At 34.8% G+C, this 25,512-nt stretch overlaps 1 protein-coding gene across 2 annotated transcripts; it reads left to right on the forward strand.

Moving 5' to 3' along the window:
* The first annotated feature begins 1,159 nt into the window (after nt 1-1,159).
* On the forward strand, nt 1,160-18,389 carry cpz (carboxypeptidase Z). 2 transcript variants are annotated; one of them, XM_073952956.1, is made up of 11 exons: nt 1,160-1,305; nt 2,035-2,064; nt 4,226-4,600; nt 6,567-6,782; nt 9,066-9,301; nt 11,284-11,445; nt 12,612-12,773; nt 12,847-12,982; nt 13,731-13,870; nt 15,694-15,793; nt 17,269-18,389. In XM_073952956.1, exons 1-11 carry the CDS (start codon nt 1,164-1,166, stop codon nt 17,613-17,615), a joined length of 2,046 nt encoding a protein of 681 aa, XP_073809057.1. In that variant the 5' UTR covers nt 1,160-1,163; the 3' UTR covers nt 17,616-18,389. The 2 variants fall into 2 exon arrangements, with proteins under 2 accessions (XP_073809057.1, XP_073809060.1); XM_073952959.1 differs by having other exon boundaries at nt 9,066-9,262.
* The last annotated feature ends 7,123 nt before the right edge of the window (nt 18,390-25,512 follow it).

A 25,512-nucleotide genomic window follows, 5' to 3' on the forward strand; every position in this document is an offset into this window, starting at 1 on the left:
TACCGATTGACCCGCCCGCCCGCTCACTTCCCTAAACCCGAGCAACAGTTTACAAAAGCCGTCCAAAAAAAGAAAAGCCCTGATTTTTTTTTCTACCGCGTTTTCAGATTTCACCGCGTTCTCACCCTGTTACGAAACTCGTTCACTTAATTTTGGGGATTTTTTGTCTTTTGGGGTTTTTGTCTTACCTGATTGCTGGAACCGCTCTTCCCCGGACTCGAAACCAATCGCCGTGGTCAACTCCTCTCTGCATCTCAAGCCTGCCGACGTAAACGGTGAGCTGAGTGGACAAACGGGTTGCAGCGGGAAAGCCCTCCACAAGGAGGTAAGCGGTCGACCGGCCGGCCGGCAAGCGCGAAAGGGAACAGCATCACACGCATCGTAGTGTTTGCTTGAAAAAAATAAATGCAGCCGTACATACCTCTCGGGACGTATTCTGCTGTCTCCAGAAACGTCCGCGGGACTACGTTTTCAGATTGAGATTGGGTTGCCTTTGGTCACCTGACATCAAGACCTACTGTAAATCTAACCTAGTAACATCTTATGCTATATAGTTAAAATGGGTATTTCTCTGGATTTGAACATTCTTCGAAACATTTGGGATATTGTAAGTACAGCAAGTATAAGTCAGCAATAAAGCCCATGCAACACTGCTTTAGGGTTTTTGGATATTTTAATAATTTTTTAATTCTTTAAATTACATTTAAAAGGAATTTTTATACCATTTTTAGCTTTGCAACTGCCCAGAATAGTTTTTTGATGTATTTGTTGAGTTATAGACTGCCACTGTACTTTATTTTTTCAGATTTTAGTCTAAAACAATGAAGAGTGTCATTTTATTTGGAAGAGGTGGACATGTGCCTTTCTGAATCTCCTCCAGGTAAGTGTTTTTATCGCACACAGAGTAGTTCTTCAAGAGAAAACAGCCTCACGTCCGAAGAAAGGAAAATACAGCTGTGATATTGAAATACGTCCACCGCAAAGGGGTAAATGTGAAGTCAGGCTTTCTGGAAGCACTGTAATTACAGTGGGTCCCAGACACAGCAGAGGAGCGGCCGCCTACCGCGGGACGGCAGAAACTTTTAGCTGTAATTTGATCATTTGGCAGAGGTGCTCGCGCAGGCTCTCCCTTAAGCGATGGGGGTAGCGGGACTTTGCTGAAGATGATCAACTTTGCACGTCGTAGCGACTGCCACATCACTGGGTCTATGGACAACAAAATGCTGACGCTTTTAATACTTCTGAACGCACTGGCCACATGCCTGAGCTTTCCACAGCGATGTACACAGGAAGAAGCTGCAATAGGTAAAGCTTTACATTCATTCAGTTGCAGCAAGTCAGCAGGCTACAGTGAACTTGTACAGTTTTATGAGGGGGAACATTAAAGATAATTGGTTTCCAGTTTGTTTTTAAATTCTTGCTTAAATTTGGTACATAAATCGTGATTTAAAAATTATTTTTGTCACTGTTAATGATTATATCACTGTATTTGTATTGAATTTAGGTTTATTGTAATTTTATTTTAATATTTAAGCCACTGCTTTTTCCTTGTATTTTAAGAGATTATTTAATTACCCAATTACCCAAAAATAGGCTATGTTTATAGCTTAAAATACGTTTATATATTTACTGTTACAAACTGAAACAATACACGTCTTACTGTTTGGTTAATTGCACAGAACTGAAATCTAGGAAACAGGTCACTACTTAGTAAATGTTCATTTAAAATTTCCATTCAAAATATTATAAAACATATGTTTAATAGCCATGTAAAAAGTTTTGAGTAGATAACAATTACCAATTAATGAAAATATTAATAAAGAATCGGTATGTGTGTTCAAGCTTTTGATTATATGCTTTTTTATTTTTTTTATTCTATATAACCGCACCAAGTACAGTGACTAGAAATTCTCATTCAATATTCGTCCAGAAATATGGCTTTTTTTCTGTGTGCTCTACTGCCATCTAGCCTTCAAAGTCCAGGCTTTTCAAGGATTTTATCTGTTGTAACATCTGTCAATAATTGTTTTTTAGGAAGATGCAGAACACCTGCAGAAGAGGGTCGTAAGTATTATTATTTTTTAATTTTGTTGTGCAAAACTAATCGTTACTGCCTGTTCCAATATGAAATACACAAGTGATGTTGATAAGTGTTCAACGAAAAGTGCAAAAAGCTAATAAATATATACTGTTTAATATAATATAAAATAATTATTTAACACATTGAAAGTAATTGCAGCATATTGTTACGTTAAAATATTCACATTTATGTAAATATGTTGTAAAATTTGTTATTGAAAAGTGTTTTAAAGCAAATCCTACAACACATTTTAGCATACAAGTGAGAAAAGTCTGAATACCAAACTGCACTGCAAGATGGGACTCGTCTTCATCAGGAAAGACATGTTATATTCTTAAAAGCCTTAGGCTGATTTAAGCCTATAGTGAAAGATTTGGACTGCACACACAATAGTGCACATTTGTTTAAATGGACACATAGTGAACTATTTTAAAGGTCCCCTTTAGATGTTCTTTTGTCTTGAGTTTACTACAGTATGACCTTGCAGCTACTATGTATTAAAAACCAGTAGAGTTAGAGTGATTGGGACACAAACTAACACTAAATTAGTTGACACACAGTTCAAGCATTTCCACACATGCTAAAATCAGAAAACGTACAATATTTAGGTTACTAGTTGAAATATCAACACAATATACACATTGTAAAACCCAATAAGTTGAGGTAACTCAAACCATTTGAAGTAACCGATTGCAACAAACCATTTAAGCTCAAAAACTAATCCCAATGAGTACTGTGAACTTAATCCATTTGAGTAAATTAAGCAATTTGAGCACTGTAAAACCCAATGAAGAGAACTCAAATCAACTGAGTACTGTAAAACACAATAAGTTAAAGCAACTCAAACCAATTGAGGAAACAGATTGCAACAAACCATTTGAGTAAAAAATTCATCTATATGAGTACCATGAACTTATTCGCTAACTGGCTGAAAACACAATCAAGTTACGGATAAACAATATAATCCTTTGAACCTAATGTAGATACATATAAACTGAGAACTTATAGTAATGGTCCTATACACAGGCGTTCTATTCGCTCTTCATAACTTTGCAAATACATGACCTTAATCTTCCAACTTTGCAAAGCATGTTTGACATTTTTGTACAGTACATTCTGAGAGCTACAGTACAGCTTGTACCATGTCAATACTGTACTGCTATGTTTAGTCATTTATAGTGTTTCCACAGAACTGCATAATTTTGACCCGGTAGCTCTGAGTAGAACATCATGTGTTGTCATGTCTGAATTACGGTAATTTGGCCATGCTGTGAATGCAGCAAATCTCTAATAATTGCTCTAACGAGAGTCTGTTGACAAGTTAAAAGGATTAGTCACCCAAAAAAAAATTAAATTCTGTTATCATTTACTTACGCTTGACTTTCAAACCAGTTTGAACACATATTAAGCTATTTTGAAAAATGTTGGAAACATGTTACCATTGGCTTGCATATGGTGTGAACTGACTTTTAATTGCTCCTCTGTGTATTTGATTCATTAACCCCTCTCTTTATTGCCTAACATTAAAAACATTCCACAGCAGATGACTTTCCACACACTGCTCCGTTCCAAGAACTGGGAGCATAAACTCTGACTGCTGCAGTTACCATATTAAAGGGACATATCATCCAAATACAACATTTCTGTCATCATTTACTCTTCATTTGTTAAACACAAAAGAAGATATTTTGAAAAATGTTGGAAGCCGGTCACCAATGACTTCCATAGTATTTGTTTTTCCTGCTGTAAGTGTATTTGGTTAAAAGTTTCCAACATTCTTCAAAATATCCTCTTTTTGTGTTCACCAGAAACCAAAAGTCATAAAGGTTTGGAATCACTTGAGAGTGAGTAAATAGTGAGTCAAATTTATGTTTGGGGGTAAATATACTGTAAAAAATCCCGGGTCCCACACAATTCCTTCATGTTGCCCCAACACAAATTTAAGTTAACTTAATCGTTTTTACAAATGTAAGTGGATTGAACATAAAACAATTAAGTTATCCCAAAAAAACCTAAGAATTGGGTTGTGCCAACTCATTTTAAATAAGTAGTTTGAACAAGCAAAGTAATAAAGTGCTAATCTACACTCATTTTTTTAGCCACCAGCCTAAAACGGACTCTAACTCTTTTCTCTCTCATCCCTAGCGCAGTGCATAGAGATGGTTCTTGGCTACTGTCAGGATGTCCCATACACCCACACTACATTCCCCAACATTGTGGGCCACCGTACACGGCAGGATTTAGAGATGGGTGCAGAGTACCTGCTCCTGAGCGTGATCCACGGCCTGATGAAGGGAGAGTGTTCTCCAGACATCCGTATACTGGGATGCTCAGTTTTGGCTCCTCGCTGTGAAAACGGGAGGCTCATGAAGCCGTGCCGCAGCTCCTGTGAGATGCTGAAAAAGAGCTGCATTCATGCCTTCGAGGCCATTCAGATGGCATGGCCTTACTTTCTGGATTGCGACCGCTTCTTTGTTGGCAGCGAGGAGGGTTGTTATGATCCACTGTCAGAGCTGAGAGGTAGGATTTGTGGAGAAAGTTATTCATTTAGTAGTTTAAAGGGATAGTTCACTTAAAAATCTAAATTTGTTGAAGTTTGATTTTCTTCTGTTGAACACAAAGGAAGATATATTGAAGAATGTTAGGATGCCAATGGCTGCTTTCTTTAGAATATCTTATTTTGTGTTTCACGAAAGAAAAAAATCATAAAAGTTTAGAACCAGCTGAGTGTGAGTAAATGTAGATTTTTATTTTGGGGTGAAATATCACTTTCTAACTTTTTTAAAAATTTAAATTCTTTCATAATATACTCAACTGTCATTTATCACAAAGTTGCATGAGATTCTTTCTTTTGTCGAATTTTTGAGAAATGTTAGTAACCAAACAATTGTCAGTGTGCTATTGACTAGATTAATACTATGAAAGATAATGGTTACGTCAATTGTATAGTTACCAACACACTTCAGAATATCTTTATTTGTGTTTAACAGAAGAGAGAAACTCATGAGGTTTGGAACCTACAGTATGTTGTGGTTGAGTAAACGGCCTGTATGTTTTCATTTTTGGGTTAACCCATTTAAGCCCAACGGCAGTTATAGTTGCCGAAGTTCATTGTTACCATTTTAATTTTGTGAGTAATTTTCTACATGTTATCCATGTTTAATTTCTCAATGACATGCAAACAAACAACCAAATAAAAGATTTCAAGAAATAAAAGGCAATTTTATCCCAAATAAAGGCAATTTTCATGATACTAAAAATATTTTTTGTTTACAAATGTATATATCAACACAATCATGTAGGTCTCTAGATTTATCCAAATAAAACAAATCTTTTAAGAGATCTAAAGTTTTTTATACTTTGTCAAAAATACCTTTTAAGTAAGTATGTAAGTAAGTAATGTGTATTTATATAGTGCATTTATTGTGTATGACCATACACCCAAAGCGCTTCACAATCATGAGGGGGGTCTCTCCACACCACCACCAGTGTGCTGCATCCACTTGGATGATGTGACGGCCACAGGACAATGGCACCAGTGTGCTCACCACACATCAGCTAGGTGAAGTGGAGAGACAGTGATAAAGCCAATTCAGTGGATTGGGAGGCCGGTAAGGGCTGAAGAAGGGAATTTGGCCAGGACACCTCTAATGTTATACCTCTACTTTTTATGAAAAGTGCCATGGGATTTTAATGACCACAGAGAGTCAGGACCTTTTGGAAAGATACTCCCCAGTGATGGATTTTGTACCTTTATTTCTGAGTGTATAGTTGTCGCGTATTCAAATATGATTTTCTTGAAAAAAATCTGGAGAAAAAAAATGCAAAACATGGTCATATGAAAAGGCTACATGCATGAAATCATTTTTTTTTTAATTGGGCACAAATGGGTTAACTATCCCTGCTGAAAAGAACTAAAAAATAGAAACTATTTCAGCATCACAAGTTCTGTTGGTTTCAAGTAAAAATACCAATTAAAAACATTACAAATGTAAAAGTTTAAATCTTAAAACCAGAAAATTTTAAGGTGCTTGGAAAATATAGGATTTAGTGGTTTATACATCACCAAATGAAGACTCAAATTACTGTTTGAGACACACAGGATACATTATAGTTCAAAATTTAACAATACAATTCTCATTACAACCAGTTAAATCTTTACAAATTCTATGAAAGTTTTTATTGAGTGTGTTTTTAAAAACCTTATAAATGTATGTTATCCTTACAGATACCCTAACAGATATTAAATATTAGCTTGTTTTGTTATTTTAAAACAACTGGGATGTACAACTGTCATTTTGCCACATATGGGAGATATTTCAAGACATATTTATTTTAAACAAAGCCTAAAACTGAACTTCCATTGACATCTGTTTATAATATGCGTAATGTATATCATATATAATTTCACGTGTGAATTCTAAAAGTGTAGTGACAGTTAAAGAGTTAAAGTCTAAATCATTATCCTGTAACGTTCTTCCCTCAGAAAAGCAAGAGGTGGCCTTGGCCAACATATCAGATGGTGGTCTTTCCACTGTCATTCAGTTCACATACCACTCCAACTCTCAGATGTTCAGCATCCTAAAGAAGACTGCATCCAAGTGCTCTCATATCTCACAAACATACAGCATTGGGCGCAGTGTGGAAGGAAAAGACTTGCTGGTTATTGAATTCTCCAACAACCCTGGACAACATGACCTATGTGAGTATGACGTATTTAGCAAGGATGCAATAAAATGATCCACATTAATACTAAAGACATTTATAAGTTGAGCAAAAAAATCTTATATGCAGCTGAAATAAGAATTATTAGCCCCCCTTTGAATGTTTTTTTTTTGATATTTCCTAAATTATGTTTAACAGAGCAAGGACATTTTTCAGTATGTCTGATAATATTTTTTTCTTCTGGATAAAGTCTTTATTTGTTTTATTTCGGCTAGAATCAAAACAGTTTTTATTTTTATATGTTCCATTTTAGGGACAAAATTATTAGCCCCTTCAAGCTGTTTTTTCTGACTGTCTACAGAACAAACCATCATTATATGATAACTCGCATAATTACCCTAACCTGCCTAGTTAACTTAATTAACCTAATTAAACCTTTAAATGTCAATTTAAGCTGTATAGAGTGTCTTGAAAAATATCTAGTCAAATATTATTTACTGTCATCATGGCAAAGATAAAATAAATCAGTTATTAGAGAAGAGTTATTAAAACTGCTATGTTTAGAAATGGGATGAAAAATTCTACTCCGTTAAACAGAAATTGGGGGACGAACAGGGCGGCTAAAAATTCTGACTTCAACTGTATATATATATAAATATATATATAAAAATTAGATATACGTCATGCCTCACCCACCCCCCTGTTTAACACAATGACAATCTTTCAGTATTGATAATAATGATAAAAAACATTCTTGAGCACTAAACCTAAATGTAAGGATGATTTTTAAAGGACCCCGTGACACTAAACAACTAAAGTAATAATGTTGAAACTGTTTATTTGCAATAACAAAAAATAAACTACATTTAAATTATAATAAAAAGACCAAAAAAAACTCTTATTTAAAGTCTTATAATATTTCACTATATCATCCATTTATTGATTTTCTTTTCGGCTTAGTCCCTTTATTAATCTGGGGAAGCCACAGCAGAATGAATTGCCAACTTATCCAACATATGTTTTACGCAGCAGATGCCCTTCCAGCTGCAACCCATGTCTGGGAAATTTTTTTTCCCACTATATTATTGTTATTAATGTTACATTTATACACTCACTGGCCACTTTATTAGGTACACTACTAGTACAATGTTTGACTCCCTTTGCCTTAAAAAGGTACTGGAAACATTCTTTTTGGTCCATTTTGACATGATTGCATGATTGCGAATCTCCTGTTCCACCACACTTCAAAGGTGCTCTATTGGATTTAGATCTGGTGACTGTGGAGGCCATTTTAGTACAGTGAACTCATTGTCATGTTCAAGAAACCATTCTGATATGATTTGTGCTTTATGACATGGCACGCTTTCCTGCTGGAAGTAGTCATCAGAAGATGGGTACACTGTGGTCATAAAAGGATAAACATGGTCAGCACCAATACAATACTAAACTGTGGTGTTGACACGATACTCAATTGGTACTAATGGCCCCAAAGTGTGCCAAGAAAATATCCCCCTCACCATTACACCACCACCAACAACCCGAACCGTTGATTCAAGGCAAGATGGACCCATGCTTTTATGTTGTTGATGCCAAATTCTGACCCTACCATCCAAAGGCCTCAGCAGAAATCGAGACTCATCTGACCAACGTTTTTCCAATCTTCTATTGTCTAATTTTGGTACGCCTGTGCGAATTGTAGCCTCAGTTTCCTGTTCTTAGCTGAGAGGAGTGGTACCCGGTGTGGTCTTCTGCTGCTGAAGCCCATACACCTCAAGGTTGGACATGCTGTGCATTCAGAGATGCTCTTCTGCACACCTCAGTTGTAACGAGTGGTTATTTTAGTTACGGTTGCCTTTCTATCAGCTAGAACCAGTCTGGGCATTCTTGCACCAACAGAACTGCCATTCACTGGGTATTTTCTTTTTTTTTTCTGACCATTCTCTGTAAACCCTAGAGATGGTTGTGCATGAAAATCCCGATAGATCAGCAGTTTCTGAAATACTCAGACTAGCCTGTCTGGCACCAACAACCATTCCACGTTCAAAGTCACTTTAATCACCTTTCTTCCCCATTCTGATGCTCGGTTTGAACTGCAGCAGATCGTCTCGACCATGTCTACATGCCTAAATGGATTGAGTTGTGATTGGCTGAATATAAATTTGGGTAATGAGTAGTTATACATGTGTACCTAATAAAGTGGCCGGTGAGTGTATACACACACACATATGTATATATATTTACTGTAGTAAAAGTATTATTATACTCCACCAAATTAAGTGTTGATAAAATCCTTCCGATTTGTCTCTTCCCTGCCCTCTAGTGGAGCCAGAGATCAAATTAATTGGAAACATGCATGGAAATGAGGTTCTGGGCCGACAGCTTCTGATATACCTTGCTCAGTATCTGTGCTCCGAGTATCTGCTGGGCAATGAGCGAATTCAGACCATCATCAACACCACGCGCATCCACATTCTGGCCTCCATGAATCCCGATGGCTATGAGATTGCCGCTTCTGAGGTAGCCGATAGGAACGACCCCGAAAACATCTACCAGGAAGTAAATATTTTGTTGTCTGAGTCTGTCTGCCTGTCTGTTTGTTGGCTGACCGACCGATCCAAGCTCCCTGCACCAGAGAGAGTCCTCCAGAACAGGTCAGACCTAGGAGGAAGTCCATATAAGGGCAAACACATGCTAATTTGAGGATTGGCATAGTTTTTCATTGCCTATGAAATCATGGAAATATAAATAAGGTATGAACTGAAAATATATGAAAAGCTATGAAGTGAAAAAGGACAACTGGTAGAGGGAGGCCTTGACTAACCACTATTAATGGACAATTGTCTGTCAAATAACATTGCAGTATTTGAACTCATAGTAATTAATCTTAAACCTCTTGAAATGTCCAGACCGATCACTACAGGTGATATTTAAAGGGGTGGTCCGCTACGATATTATATTTTAAACTTAAGCTGATGTGTAATGTAGCTGTGTGAACATCTCTCAATGTAAGACGCTCAAAGTTCAATGCAAAGGGAGACATAGAGTTACACAGCTACAGATTTAGCTTAGCAAATCCTGCAGCGAACGAATTTGGGGACTACAGAAAAATACATCCGGGTTAATGAAATAATAAACAAACAGCTAGCCTTAGACTTAGAAGAGCTTCCTAAATCTCTTCCAGGTCAGTGCTGTATTTGGTTAAAAACTCCTCCAATTGACGAAGCTCTGGACTGTGAGCCACAACATGCACGTATTTTTATTTGTTAAAATTGATAAATTACATGCAGTTTCTAGTGTTAATGGTATGTTGTAGGGAGGACGTAAACAAGGATGTAAACAACGGGAAATGCTGTTTTTCACTGCTAACAGTTAACTGTAGCTACAAATTCAAACACCTGTAAACACTCACAATCTTTAACAGCGCTTTAGTGTCTCTCTATGCAGACATTTTCCATGCGTTATACATCTTAAATTACAAACTCGCAAAAAATATGTGAACGTTTTATATTACTTACACATGCTTGTTTCAAATGTATGTGAAAGATAGTTGTCAGATTTTATTTTAGAAAGAGGTTTGTGAGGTGTGCTCAGGCGTGTGCTCTGATTTTCCGTCTGATTCAGGCAGCTAAAGCTGCTAACAATTTCTCTGTTGTTTACACAGCGCTAAAGTGCGTGCTTGAAGGGGCGTGACGTGATGATGTGGAGTCGATCCACGAATCACAGCACATTAGGTAGCTGACCAATCAGAGCCTCTTGAAGGTGGGAACTAGAAAATATGACAGTCATTTGTTTAGATTTTTAGATGTATGAAAAAATAACGTGATTTTCTACAAGTGAAGCATGAGCACACATTGCTTTACACCTTATAAACATAACCAAGCCTTAAAAATATACGTTGGATCACCCCTTTATGATTCAACTATATTGAGTTAAAACATTTGTGTGATTGGATTAAATTCAAATAATGGTAAGTAATATTAATTAATTATTGATTTAAATATTAAATTTCCCAAAATAGTTAAATTCAGTAATATAAAATGGAATGAACCTTTAATAAGAGGACAAAACCGTGTTGGTCAATTCGTTTAACACTAACTGACATAACTTTGCCTTGTTTATGTATTTTCATAGACTATCTTCAGTCTTTAACCCTCTTTTGATGTTCGTTCCTAATGTCTGTCTGTGCTTTATCACATAGAAATGTAGAAAAATTTTGTGGTCCGTTGAAAAATTATAATTTGGTGATTATTTGCACATTCTCATTTAGTTCCAAACCTGTTTGCGTTATTTTCTTCTGCAGAACATAAAAGAAGATCAAACTAGTTTCATTCTCATTGATTTCTATTGAAGTTTGTTTGAAAGTGAATCCATATGCTACCAACATTCTTCAAAATACAATTTTTTTGGTTTTTAGTTAGCCACAAGGATAAAAATACTTTCTGGTTTGGAACAATTGAGGGTGTATAAATAGTGACAGAATTGTCATTTTATTTTGTGATTCTTTTGTTATTTACTGGTGGAATCTGTCACCTTTTTAGGGTCATGAGTACAATGGATGGACCAGTGGCCGGGCCAATGCGCAAAATCTTGATCTGAACCGCAACTTCCCTGACCTCACATCCATCTTCTACAACCGGCGTCGTTTTCGACATTTTCGTAGTGACCACATCCCCATCCCTGACTCCTACTGGATGAATAAGGTAGAATGCAGATTCATTTCTATTAAACACACAGCTAAATCAGTTAATAACTTTATATGTACACTCACTGGCCATTTTATTAGGTACACCTTGCCAGTACCAGGTTTGGCCTGTTTTAGTCAATACTCTTAGACATGATTTGGTGAGGCGATTTGGTGGCTCAATGATTAGCACTGTCACCTCACAGCATGAAGATCACTGGTTCGAGTGCTGGCTGTGCTAGTTGGGATTTCTGTGTGGAGTTTGCATTTTCTTCCCCTGTCCGCATGAGGTTCCTCCACCTTCCCCGTCTTCCCCCACAGTCCAAAGACGTGCTATACGTGAATTGAATAATCTAAATTGGCCGTAGTGTATGAGACTAACTCAGTGTGTATGGATGTTTCGCATTACTGGGTTGCTGCTGGAAGGGCATCTGCTGTGTAAAACATATGCTGGATAAGTTGGCGATTATTCTCTGGTGACTTGTGATAAATGAAGAGACTAAGCCGAAGGAAAATGATTGCATGATATGGTGATCTGGGGTCTCAATTATAAAACTGCATAGAACCCTTAGTAAAAGTGACCGTATGGCAGAATACATTTTTATTTATTTAGTAATGATTATTTATTGATGATTATAATTATGACTCAGGTAAGGATTGGTTAAATTAAGTCAATATTTAGGTTAAATGGGTTTATTTAGATTTTACTTACAGCTGTTTTTATAGATCAAATAGTGGGAAGTGGCATACACACAAAATGGGTGGAAACATGTGTACGCCACTTCTCATGATTTGAACTATAAAACAGTTATACATTAGACCCCTGCTTTAAGTAGTCATCACAAGATGGATACACTATGGTCGAAAAGGGGTGAACAGCAGTCTGATAAACTGTGGTGTTTAAACAATGCTCAGTTGGTGCTAAGGAGCCGAAAGTATCCCAAGTAAGCCTATTCTTCTGGTGCTGTAGCTCATCTGCTTCAAGGCTTGATTTTTGATGCTGTCCTGCAGATCTCCATTTTTGTTGCCTTTCTTTAAGCTTTAACCATGTCTGTCCCTTCTCCTCTGACTCTCCTCTGAGTTTGCCCAATGATTCTCCACTCACCGGGAATTACTCGTACACAGAGAAACTTTCAAAACCAGAGCCGCTTTTGGATAACTTTGTTCTTTCTGAACACTTTACAGGTAGTTGCACCAGAGACCTATGCTATAATGAAGTGGATAAGAACCTATCCTTTTGTTATATCTGCCAGTCTGCATGGAGGAGAACTGGTCATCTCTTACCCTTTCGACTTCTCCAGACACCCCCAAGAAGACAGAATGTACTCGCCCACACCAGATGAACAAGTAAATCAACGCACATCCAAATTGGCAACTGCATTTACATCTTTTGCATAACAAAGTCGTTTCCTGTGTGTAGATTTTCAGGCAGTTGGCCAGAACATATGCAGATGCCCATGCCACTATGTCCAACAATGACACAGAGAGATGTGGAGCCTCATTTGCCAATAAGGGAGGAATAACCAACGGCGCACTGTGGTATAGCTTTGCTGGAGGTAAACAATTTCAGTAAAAATCCCATGAACTGATTTGCAATGCTCATTTTTATTTTATGTTTGATTTTACTCAATTAAAACATGAAAAGTTGGTGGGACTTAAAGTAGCCCCTCCCCTTTAAAAAAACAGCCAACAGTGTTTTGTTTTATCACAGCTCTGCCAGTGGGAATGGTTGAGATCAAACACATCAACTGAAAAGCAAATTAAAAGCTTCTTAAAGGGGATGGGGCATGTCACATACTAGAGAGCATTTGATTAGTCAAGATTTGATGAGAAACTGAAGTATGAGGTGCATGAAAAGAAAATCATTGACCCGTTTAGATGGAAGTGACACACTTTGGTTGTTTATATCAGGTTTATATATCCTAAATGCAAATGTTGTCTCTGTTTTGGAGCACACTAGCATATATATATATATATATATATATATATATATATATATATATATATATATATATATATATATATATATATATATATATCCTTAAAACTAACAAGAAACTTACTAACATTTATAAAAAAATTATTTTAGTTTCACTGGACCTAAAAATAATATAAAAAAACATTCTTAGGTGATCATATAATATTTTATGTTTTTTATGATTTTTTGATTATGAAAGAAGTCTCAAAACTGACAAAATACTTATTATTTTAAACTACTGAGTTACTAAATGCTTGATTCTGATGCCGTATTGTGTATAAATGTCAATTTTATGTCCCGTGTCTGCTTGTGTGTTACTGTATCAGGGATGTCAGACTTTAATTACCTGCACAGTAACTGTTATGAGATCACGGTGGAGCTGGGCTGTGATAAATTCCCCTCTGAGGAAGAGCTTTACCCTGAGTGGCGCAGGAATAAAGAGGCTCTGCTCAGCTTCATGGAATCTGTGAGTTCATCTTTTTGTTTTACCACTGAGCTATACATTGATTTTAAAACTGCTGTGTTCCTAAATGTTATCTTCGTATTTTAATTCATCATATGCTGAATATGCCTTTATTTGAATATTTCAATAAGCAATGGAGAACTAGAATGATTATAATCATATTGACAGTTGTACTAATTGCAGTATATAAAATCTGTATAGCCATTTACATTTTTTTACAAATAGTCCTAATAGTCATTACGCCCCAATCACTTTCAAGCACACTGAAGCTCAAAGTTACAAACAAAGGTGCTCAACATGCAAACTAGAAACTTTCATCTGTTTACATTGTGCTTTTCCTCTCCAAATACTATGAACTGTAATTATGAATCAAGTTTTGCTGTCTTCAGTAGTTTGTTGTCTTATTTTGTCTCCCCAGTTTCTTGTCAGAGGCTGCATTCCACACAAATTTTAGAAAAGCACTCACAAACTTCCCTTCCCTTGTTCTCTCAAGGCAATCCACCATTTTAAAGTGCATTCCAATACATGAATTGAACAAGAGAAGCTTATATGGGTATACCCTTAATTCTTCAATTTTGACCAAGTGCTCAAGGGTTTAGGGCATTCCATTTAAACCCATTCAGATTTTCCGTCAGTAGTGGACACTTGTGTAAGGTAATCGTACATCCGAAGGAACGAGAAAGAGGGACGTTAGCGAGTAAAGGGCACAAAATATTGGACTTGAATGCAGCCTCACTGTAAAAATGAAGCAAGACAAACAAAAACAGCCTGGTTTAGTGTTGACATCTTGTGGACAAACTAAATAGTTCATAAACAATTCAGTATATACAGTATTTGAGCCAGGGCTATGCAATGATAATGCATATTGTATGGATAAAAAAGGTCTATAGTTATACATTATGCTATCATTTATTTGTGGTGTCAAAAATACATTGTCTAATACATTTTCATAATTTGGATGACAATAATGGCACCACATTGTGCCTTTTATTTAGTAATATTTTGTATTAGGCCTGTAAGTATTAGTTTTGAAGTAGTGTTTTATATTTAATTTAATTTATATGCCTATATCATATCCTAGACCGAGTGGACGGATGATCATCAGGGCAAAAAGTATTTAAGTCTACAACCACTAGAGGTCACTGTGTACCTAAAATTTCATAAAAATACACTACTGTTTTGATGAGACTAAACAATGTCGATGTTTTATGCCACTCTCTTTACAAAGTTATATCCAGGGTCTTGAAATGATAATTTTTAGTCATCAACAATGATGTTAAGCTGACCCAAGATGGATCACTCTCCCCTGATATCAGTCTACAATCAGACTCACAATAACTCATTTAATGCAATTTTTTTTACAGTAGGTACATTTTATCTGACCAATTTTTAACTTAAGAGGGATGTAAAAAAACACATTTTTTATAAAAGTCTTTGTCAGGAAGATTGACCCAAATTGTCATGGGTAAATATTAAGTGCTAAACAGAGCATGTTCAGATTTATTGCATCAACGAACATGGTTTGATCATGTAAAGGCAACAGTTTTGTAATTGATAGACATGAGTTATGGAAATCAATATAATGCCTAATGTTTTCATACATACCAATATACAATTATGTTATATTTAATGAAAAAACCATGAGGCCTGATGTTTGTATACATACACTATACCAAAGTATCTTGCTTCGATATGCAAATAAAGTCAAAACAGCAATTTTTTTGGTTGATGTGCTTGCTGACATACATTTGAAATAAATTATTATTATAAGTGATTATTATGACAACAGATGAGCTTCTTAGCAACTTCATCGCTTTTACTTTCAGGTCCACAAAGGTATAAAAGGAATTGTAAAGGATGAACATGGAAATGGCATTAAAGGAGCCATAATATCAGTGAAGGGGTTACGACATGACATCACCACAGGTAACAATTTACACTAAACTCAGAATGCAACTGTAAAGGCCTGCTTCACTTTTTAGAAAATATGCTCATTTTATAAATCCCCTTTAGTTAAACAGTTGCGTTTTATATTTTTTTAAAATATTCAGCCTAGGGCTGCACAATATATTCTTTCAGCATCAATATCGCAATGTGCGTATCCGCAATAGGTTGCATTGCAATTTGCATTGCAATGTCAAATAATTCAGTATGAATTATAGTTGACCAGGAGCTACAGGATGGTATTTAATCACTGGATTTATATGCACTTAATATGACTTATGCAAAAAACATTTCTTAATTAGAATTGTTGTCTTGTTTCCAGCCCAAATATCTACACTTCAATGTGAAAACAAGATTCACCACTGGCAAATAGTTTCCTTAAAACAAACAAAAATCTCTTATCTCTCACTTATTTCTTCTGACGGTGAAAACGGAATAATATTGTTACTTGGTCTAAGAATTTTTTTATATTTGGACTAGAAACGAGAAAAAACAAAGTCTTTTGAAATTGTATCGCAATATTTATTGCAGAAAAATAAAATAACACATCAGATTGGAGTCCCAGTGGCGCAGTGGGTAGCACTAGATCTCTTTACAGCAAGAAGGCCACTGGTTCGAGCCTCGGCTGAGTCCATTGGCATTTCTGCGTGGAGTTTGCATGTTCTGCCTTTGTTCACATGGGTTTCCTCCGGGTGCTCCTGTATTCCTCACAAGTCTAAAGACATGGTATAGGTGAATTGGATAAGCTAAATTATCTGTAGTGTATGAGTGTGAATGAGTGTGTATGGATATTTCCCAGTGTTGGGTTGCAGCTGGAAGAGCATATGCTGGATAGGTTGGCGGTTCATTCCGTTGTGGCGACATGAGATTAATAAATGGGCTAAGCCGAAAAGAAAATGAATGAATATCAGTTATTTTCAATATCGTGCAGTCCTAATTCAGCCTTTCTCCTGGTCTGGCAGCAGGGCCGGATTAACCAATTGGCATTATTGGCACAGGCTCAGGGGCCTCTGCGGGGAGGGGGGGGCAAGCATAGGGCTTGTGCTGAGGACTATTTTTAGACACTGCATAATATCATTACACATGCACATGACTGAAACTCTGTTCATATTTGAGTGAGATGGTAATGGTCTAATCCGATTCAATGATTTATGCTAAGCTAAGCTAAAAGTGCTCCAATCACACCGGAGATCACCTAAATGGATGTTTCCCCATTGATGGGTTGCAGCTGGAAGGGCATCCACGGCGTAAAAATGTGCTGGATAAGTTGGCGGTTCATTCTGCTGTGGCAACACCGGGTAATAAAGGGACTAAGCCGACAAGAAAATGAATGAATGAATGAATGAACTGTTTAACCCTAGCAGACTTGTATTTGTACAATGATCGTTTGACCTGAAATGAGCATTACAGTTATTATAAAATTACAGTGTTGCTGTTTCCTTTGCATCTCTCTACAGCCGAGGATGGAGATTACTGGAGATTAATGAATCCAGGAGTCCACATTGTGACCGCATCAGCCTCTGGATACTCCAAACAATCTAAACGCATTAACTTGCCAAGAAACACACAGGTAGGCCGGGTGGACTTTGTGCTGAAAAAGGTCCCGCGTGAGCCCTCACTTGACTACTTTAACATCCCCGAACTGGACAATTATGAACGTTTTGACCCATTTAATCAGTTCGAGCAGTACAGCCAGAGGGAGCTGGGAGAGGATGGAGAGGAAAGGACTGAGAAGCCCTGGTGGTGGGGTTATTTCAGCCAGTTAGGAATGTCTGCTCCTACCTGGCTCCTGCGCAACTACTAGAGGCCTTTGGAGAGCAGCCTGACTCCTAATGTTTTGCACCCATGCCTTACTTGATGACTGTTTTCACGATAGCAACATTAATTCTTTATAGCATGCTAGGTGTGCAGTGAACTACTCAGTGTTGGGAAGACTGCGTTAAAGTCTTATACATTACTGGTTGTAATATTTGGAATGATTAGCAGGTTTTTGAGAGATGTGTTATGCTCAGCAAGGCTATATTTGTTTTATTTGATTATTTGGAATTATTATTACACTGTAAAATAACTGGTTTCTTTTTGTGAGTTGAAGAGAAATTTGTTAGCCCCCCATTTTGACTTTTACTGTATTTTATTCATTCATTCATTTTCTCTACTGCTAAGTCTCTTTATTAATAAAGGGACTAAGCTGAAAAGAAATTGAATGAACTAATTAATTAATTACTGTGATGGAAAAGCTGAATTTTGAGCGTCTCGTGATTCTTAATAAAGCATTCTAATTTGTGACCCTGGACCATAAAACCAGTCATATGTTTTATCATCCAAAAGCTGAATAAATAAAATTGTTATTGATGGATTGATAGGGCAGTAATTGGCAGAGTATTTGAAAACCTGGAATCCTACTGTTCAAAATACTGAGAAAATCCCCTTTAATCACCTTTAACTAAATAAAGTGCTTAATAATGCATATTACAATTAAAAAAAAAAATTGTTTTGGTGTATTTACACAAGGAAATGTACAGAATACACTACCGCGCAAAAGTTTGGGGTCAGTTTTTATTTTTATTTTTATGCTTTTAAAATAAATAAAAATAAAATAAAATTAAAAAAAATAAAAAAAAATACATACATACATACATACATACATACATACATACATACATACATACATACATACATACATACATACATACATACATACATATATATATATATATATATATATATATATATATATTTTTTTTTTTTTTTTTTTTTTTTCATCAAGCCAGCATTTATTAAATGTTAAAGAAAAGTTCAATTGTTAAATATGTTTTACAAATTTTAAATAACTGCTTTATTATTCTATGTGGTTTTAAATTAAATTATTACTTCAGTTATTTATTATTATAAAATAAAATAAATTTGTCATTGCTTTTATTACTGTTACCATTAATAATAATAATAATAATAATAATAATAATAATAATAATAATAATTAATATTAGAGTGATTTCTGAAGGTAGTATTGAAGCTGAATATTCATCTTTAAAATTACTGGATTAAATTATTAAATTAAGTTATAAATTACTTTTGATCAGTTATTTTCTAGTGCAATAACATTTAAATATTTTACAATTTGTACTGTATTTTTGATTAAATAAATTCAGTCTTGATCGGGAGAAACTTATTTTAAAACATTTAAAAATCATACTGACACTAAACTTTTGACCGGTAGTGTTTGTATATAAAACATTATCTTTAATGAATACTTTAATGATTTTTAGCATAAAAGTATCATTTTGACCCATACAATGTATTTCTGGCTGTTGCCAAAAATATATGCATGTAAAATTAAACTGGTTGTGTAGTCCAGGGTCCTATATGCTCATTTGGTGGTTGGTTGTTGTTACTATTAATGATTCTCATTATTTTAATTAGCATTATTATTTGTTTTGGAAGCTGTTTATTAAAAAGTAAAGAAAAATACATTTATATATTTATTCACTTTAGATTAGTGTAACAAATTTTACTTATCATTCTTTATAATTCATTTATTTTTGTTCTTGCCTAATACATTTGAATGGTACATTTATGCTTTCAACAAAAATTATTAAGCAGCAAAGCTATTTTTAACATCTATAATAATAAGAAATGTTTTTGTGCACCAAATCGGAATGATTAGTATACATGATTTTTGATGATTACATTTTTGAATATATTAAAACAGAAGAGTTCTTTAGAGAAAGGTTTGTTAATATGTTAACAATGACTCAAATGAGTAAAAAGAAATAAATAAGCAAAAAGAAATAAGCCTTGGTGAGCATACATTCTTAAAAATAAAGGTTGTTCATTGATATTGAGGGTTCCAAGAAAAACCTGTATCTTTTTGATTGCACAGGTTTTTATAGAGGCACAAAATTCTATAGATTGTTTCACTTAAAAGCTTCTTTGAGAAGCTAAAACTTGTCTTTCAAATGCATTCCAGGGAAAACTACTTTTTGGAACCTTTATTTTACAAAGTGTAAGAAATTTTCAAATATGGTGTTGTATACCAGACTAGCAACATATAACTAGAATTGACCTGTAAGAGGACATTTTTGCCTTTGTTTTCTACTTGCAGCTACAAAAAGCTTATTCTGATAAAGTCTGACAGCTAGACACAAGATGGATATCATTGCAGTTTGCCTGCATTGCTGTGGCTTTAGCAGTGTGTTATCTGTTTTCAGGGCACATTTGTATATTGAATTTTTCTAGCACATCAAGGATGTTCAGTGCATGGGTTTTGAAGATGTCTTTATGAAATGTTTTAAAAGTATTAAGTAATTGGTTATCAAAACGTCAATAAGATTTTAAGAAACACAAACTTCATATCTGGTGTGGTAAATAAAAGAACAAATTTATGTACTATTTACATTTGTCCTGTTGTTAATAGTTTGCTTAAAGAGATAGTTAAGATAGATACTAAAGAATGTTCAGAAAAAAAACTTGACTTTCTGAGTATTTTTATGTTCTTATACTATATATGTCGATGGCTGTACCCTAACATTTTTCATTTTTGTGTGTGTATTTTTTCAGAAGAAAGAAATTGAGTGTGAGGAAATGGTGAGGAAATGTTAATTTTTGTGTGAACTACCCCGCTAAGATTTATAATGGACCACAATAAATATTGTTATAAATATAGTTAACAGGTCATATTATTATGTTACATTTCATTCGAATGCATACAATATTAGTATGCAATAATATAAAAAGATATTCATCATTATATTATTATTATAGAGTTTTTAAATTGTTTAAGCATTTCAAAAGCTTGATATTACAAAATAAATTAAAACTATTTAATTGATCAGTTATTGCTTATTATTACAGAATTTTATATTTACAAACTTTTATTTAGCATTATGTAAAAAGAAGAACATTTTACCCATTGGTTTTACCCAGTTAGCATGCTTCTTTTTGAACCACTAGATGGCAACAAAGTACGTAAAATTTTTCACAGGCTACATGCCCTGTTCCACATATAGGCTAATTATTAGTTTGGTTGAGTTTGATTTCTGTAATGTCCGATTTTTCTTTTAAGTTAAGTAAAATGTAAATGTGCTAATACAATTTTTTTCTAATGACAGATGCTAATAGAGATTGTCAGTACATATCCACTGATCTAATGAGAAATACATAATATTGATGTTTAAACGAGATACCAAATATTATAAATCAGTACTGTCATAGTTAAGTAATTCTTAAATATCCGCTAGGAGTTTGCCCTTAGACCTTACTGTAAAAATCCGAGAAGAAAGCACAGAAAGATTGTTCCTATAAATGGCTTGCAGTTGAACCCGTCTCGGCAATCATAGTGTTTTATCTCAGAGCTAGCATGACAACTCTCCATTTGCCTCCAAACCACTTTACGATTGACCCATAAATGAACTCAACTGGTGGCATGGGTTAATCCAGCGCTGCATTCAGTTTAAAGAGCCAACAATGCCAAGTGTTAAGGCTCGTCCGCGAGAACCATGACTAAAGCTAAGTAAAACGCTCAGTATTAGCATCCACACCAGTCAACGAGTATAGCAAGCAGAAATTTAATCTAAGAAGAATAATGAACACTTACTAGGAGCTCTTTTAAGCTACTAGTCAATTAGTTATAACTACTTATATTTATATATTTCATTATATAGTTTTCATTAGATAGCTATTATTAGATTTTATTATTTAGAAATATTAAATATGGTATAGTATTACTAGATATAATATTAGTATCTTATATATATTATTAGAATTTTAGGTAGCCTAGCCTAATTTTTCATTAGCTACTATCACATATTAAATAGATGCTAGTAATTACTTTAGTCCTTTATTGTTTTAAATTTTCTAATTATTTACTAGATATTGGATATAATAGCCTATTGGGTGCTATTTCATCAGATTCAAATAACTTAGTACCTGCTGTTACTTATTCAGATATTTGATTTTCTTTCCAGTTGTGAGTTTTGTATTGTTGCTTTTGACTTCTACAGGGATCAAAACTTTTCAGTTTTAAATAGCATGTGATTTTGCCAAGTAAGATGGGATCCTGGATTAACATCTATGTTGATCCTGGAACATCATTCCAAATAGCCTAATGTCTATACTCTTAAACCTACCCTAGAACTTATTCCCAAAATCAGAGGGGATTAATAGTTGGATAACAACAATAACCTAACTTTAACTGTAAATTAACCCTATTTTATTTGGATACCAGTACTTATTTATTACTTGCACCTATCAAATAGTTAGTTTTTATTTACTACATACAACATTTATTTAATTGACACAAGTTGTTAGTTATTAGATACTATAGCCTACTTATCATTAAATGAGCTACTGTAGGTATTTTACTTGTCGATTAGCTATTGCAGATTTTTAGATACCTGTTTGAAATGTTACAGTAAGATGGTTAACAGTGTCCTTACTAATTATAAGTACTATTGTCATAACATAATGTTAATTTTATTTATTTTGTAAATTATTGTCATGGTTTTAGTAAGCAACCTTGCTCTCACTGGGCTTTTAGAAAAAGATTTGTATAGTTTTTTTTTCATTAACCTCATTTAAGATTATACCTATAGACTACAGTTTATTATCTTAATGTTTTTGCGTGGATCACCTAGAACTTTCACTATATAGAATAATGCAATTAGCAAGCCTATTATGAAGCTCAAACAATGCCACAACACTAAAGCTGCATTAGTATTTTTACAGTTGAGTTGGTGTCTGACCCAGAAAGTCTCTGATGACCTGTAATGCGACTGCATCACAAGCTCCAAACACAAGCGGATGGGATTTATATGCAGCAAACATCCCCTGCAAGTCGCATCCGTAAGTGCCCTGCACGCATATCATACTGACCATCTTTATTGCAGCAAACTATTCTGACACATCAGCCTGAAGAATAATCTGAGTGAGGTCAAAGTATCACAGCAAAGGCGCCTCTGTGAGCTCCTTTTCACACTGCTTTGTCAAGTCTGCAAGCCTTTCCTGCAGCCTGTTCATCTTCAGTGGTTTTTAGTTACACTTAGTAGTCTGACAGCAGCACAGTGCAACCGCAGGACTAATTACACTGCCTGTGTTCTGCATCTCTGGATTAGACTTTGTCGTCAGAATAAAATAACACTTTTTTTTAATGTACTGTAACAGTGCAAGTTTCCAAACAACCGGTGAGATTTTAATTGGTGTATTTTTGAAACATTTTGGCCTTACAAGATGCTTAGATCCATGTGTTGGTCAAAGACTTGTTTTCTTGTACTTTTTACTGATTAATAGGTGTGGGCTGGTTAAGTTTTAGACAATATGATAACCTTGGATAAAAATACCATGGTTTCACAGTATTACAGTATTTTGATTATTGCTCTAAAATAAGTTCTTTTTAAATGTCTGATTAAAAAACAAAACCTTTTTTTTTACTCTGTTGAACACAATATATTTAGTTTTAGGAAACATTTATAAAATTTTAGAACAGTAAACATGTCAGGCTAAATAATATAAATAAATAATTGACTTCTGCTGTCTTTGTTGCTTTTAAAAACACACATTTAATTACAACACATAAAAACATAAAAAAAAAAACCTTACATATACCTTAGGAATGGTAAAACAGAAAGTTTAGCGGTTTTTAAACCGCAGAAAACCTTGAAAATGGTTATCACTCCACTCATTATTACAGCACATTTAACCCTCCTGTCGTGTTCAGCTCCATTCCCTCACTTCAGTGTTTCTGATCAAAATTGACAGTCCATTTTAACTGCTCTTAAATTACCGACTTATTATTAAAATAAAAAATATTTTCCACCACCAAATGTTTATTCAACATTTTTTAGCTGTGAACAATTTCTTAAAGTAGTGCCTAACATTAATTTATAGAATTAGACATAAAATAACTGCAGTGAAAATACAAATAGTGAGTGATAAAGTTAGGGTGGTGTACAGTTCTCACGGCACAATCTCACGGCAATTCCTAACTTTTTGATTTAGTGACTAATTTGTATGAATTTGTATGATCTAATTTGTACAATTTTGTACGATTTGCTGATCATCCAATGACGGTTGGGTTTAGGGGCGTGGTTGGGTGCCACGCCTCCTTTTTAAATCATCCATTTTCATACAAATTAGCCATTAAACTGACAAAACATAAAATACTTGCGTTTCCTCGTGAGATCAGGCTGGTACAGTACATGCTGGGCATGTTTTCTGTCTGATGGATGAAAATAGTCTGGATGCCATTTATTTCCTATGGGGGTCACTTGTACGTGGGAACACCATAGGTGTACAGTTTTGACTAAATAGGTGTAACAGGTTTGATTAAAACACTAAAACAGAGGTGGCCAACCCTGTTCCTGGAGAGCCACCTTCCTGCAGATTTCAGTTGCTACCCATATCAAACACACCTGAACCAATTAATTAGGACCTGAACACCACGTGATAATTACAGGCCGGTGTGTTTGATATGGGTTGCAACTGAAATCTGCAGGAAGGTGGCTCTCCAGGAACAGGGTTGGCCACCCCTGCACTAAAACTTCAATGAAAGAGGGGATCATCACTTTTATGTGTTCAAATGCATAATGTTTGGGATATCATAAGGCCTTGAGGCAATCAGATGTAAAACACAATATTTATGAGTGTTAAAATTGTAAATTGGTCAGTTTTGACCCAAACACAACAGAAATGTTAAAAAAATCATTAAAAAATATAGTAAAGTTTCAGTTTGAAACTCATTTTACAAGACGTTTTTCCTCACATTACATAATCCCTAAAAACTTTTATTGAATAAAATATATATTTTTTAACCCATCCAAAAATATTGTCACAGGAAAAATACAGGAAGTGGCTAATTACACTTTTTAAATTTACAGTATTACTGGCGATTTTTGTTGTCAGTACTGTAAAATTTACAAGTGCTCTGTAAATTAACAATTACAATAATGCTGTAAAACTACAGCACAGTTGTATTTGTTAATTTACAGTTAGCTTGTACATTTTGCAGTAATACTGTAAAAAAATCCCAGTAATACTGTAAATTTACAAGCACACTGTAAATTAATAATTACAGTTGTGCTGTAAAACTATAACCAAAGTTGTCAGTAACACTGCTAATGTGGGATATGCACACAGTCTTTAAATTTCAGTCCGCCAGCCTCAGGGCTTCCAGTTAAGTGTCATCCCATACGAAATGGCAGCGTTTAAGTTCTGATTTCTTTTAAAAAACAGAGATCTTCACTGCCTGGCTGAGATACAATATAAAGTGGGTATCAGACTAAACAAGAAGCACTGCATTAAATTATATTTTTCCGCACCATATCTTTAAAATTTAGAAATTACTTTTACCCCAGTATTCTCAATTGAGTTTAAATGGTCTTTCACCATATTTTACAGTTTGTTTAGCTGAATGTGTTTTAATTACAGTAAAACATCAATGCTGTAAATGTAACCTTATGAAATTGAAAATAGTCACAAAAAGCTTTCACTGGAAGTCATCACTGGCTGAAAAACACTAGCTGTGCACAGAGCCCATTTTACAACAACTTTTCACAGTGTATCGTTTTTAAAAGCTTAATTTTATATAATAATTTCTACAAAATCAGAATATTTGTTTTCTGTACAGCAATTTGTCTTCAAATTAATACCTTACAATGCTAATCGAAACTTTTCTAAATGTATGTTTCAGTATGAACATATGTTGAAAT

This window comes from Danio rerio, chromosome 1, assembly GCF_049306965.1.
Source record: "Danio rerio strain Tuebingen ecotype United States chromosome 1, GRCz12tu, whole genome shotgun sequence".
NCBI classification, from domain to species: domain Eukaryota; kingdom Metazoa; phylum Chordata; class Actinopteri; order Cypriniformes; family Danionidae; genus Danio; species Danio rerio.

What these genes read in the sequence shown, in the direction of transcription:
- cpz (XM_073952956.1), top strand. Translation starts at nt 1,164, where the DNA reads ATGATCAACTTTGCACGTCGTAGCGACTGCCACATCACTGGGTCTATG. An exon ending in ACAGGAAGAAGCTGCAATAG is followed by an intron (nt 1,306 to 2,034) that starts GTAAAGCTTTAC and finishes ATTGTTTTTTAG; the next exon opens with GAAGATGCAGAACACCTGCA. An exon ending in CGCCCACACCAGATGAACAA is followed by an intron (nt 12,774 to 12,846) that starts GTAAATCAACGC and finishes TCCTGTGTGTAG; the next exon opens with ATTTTCAGGCAGTTGGCCAG.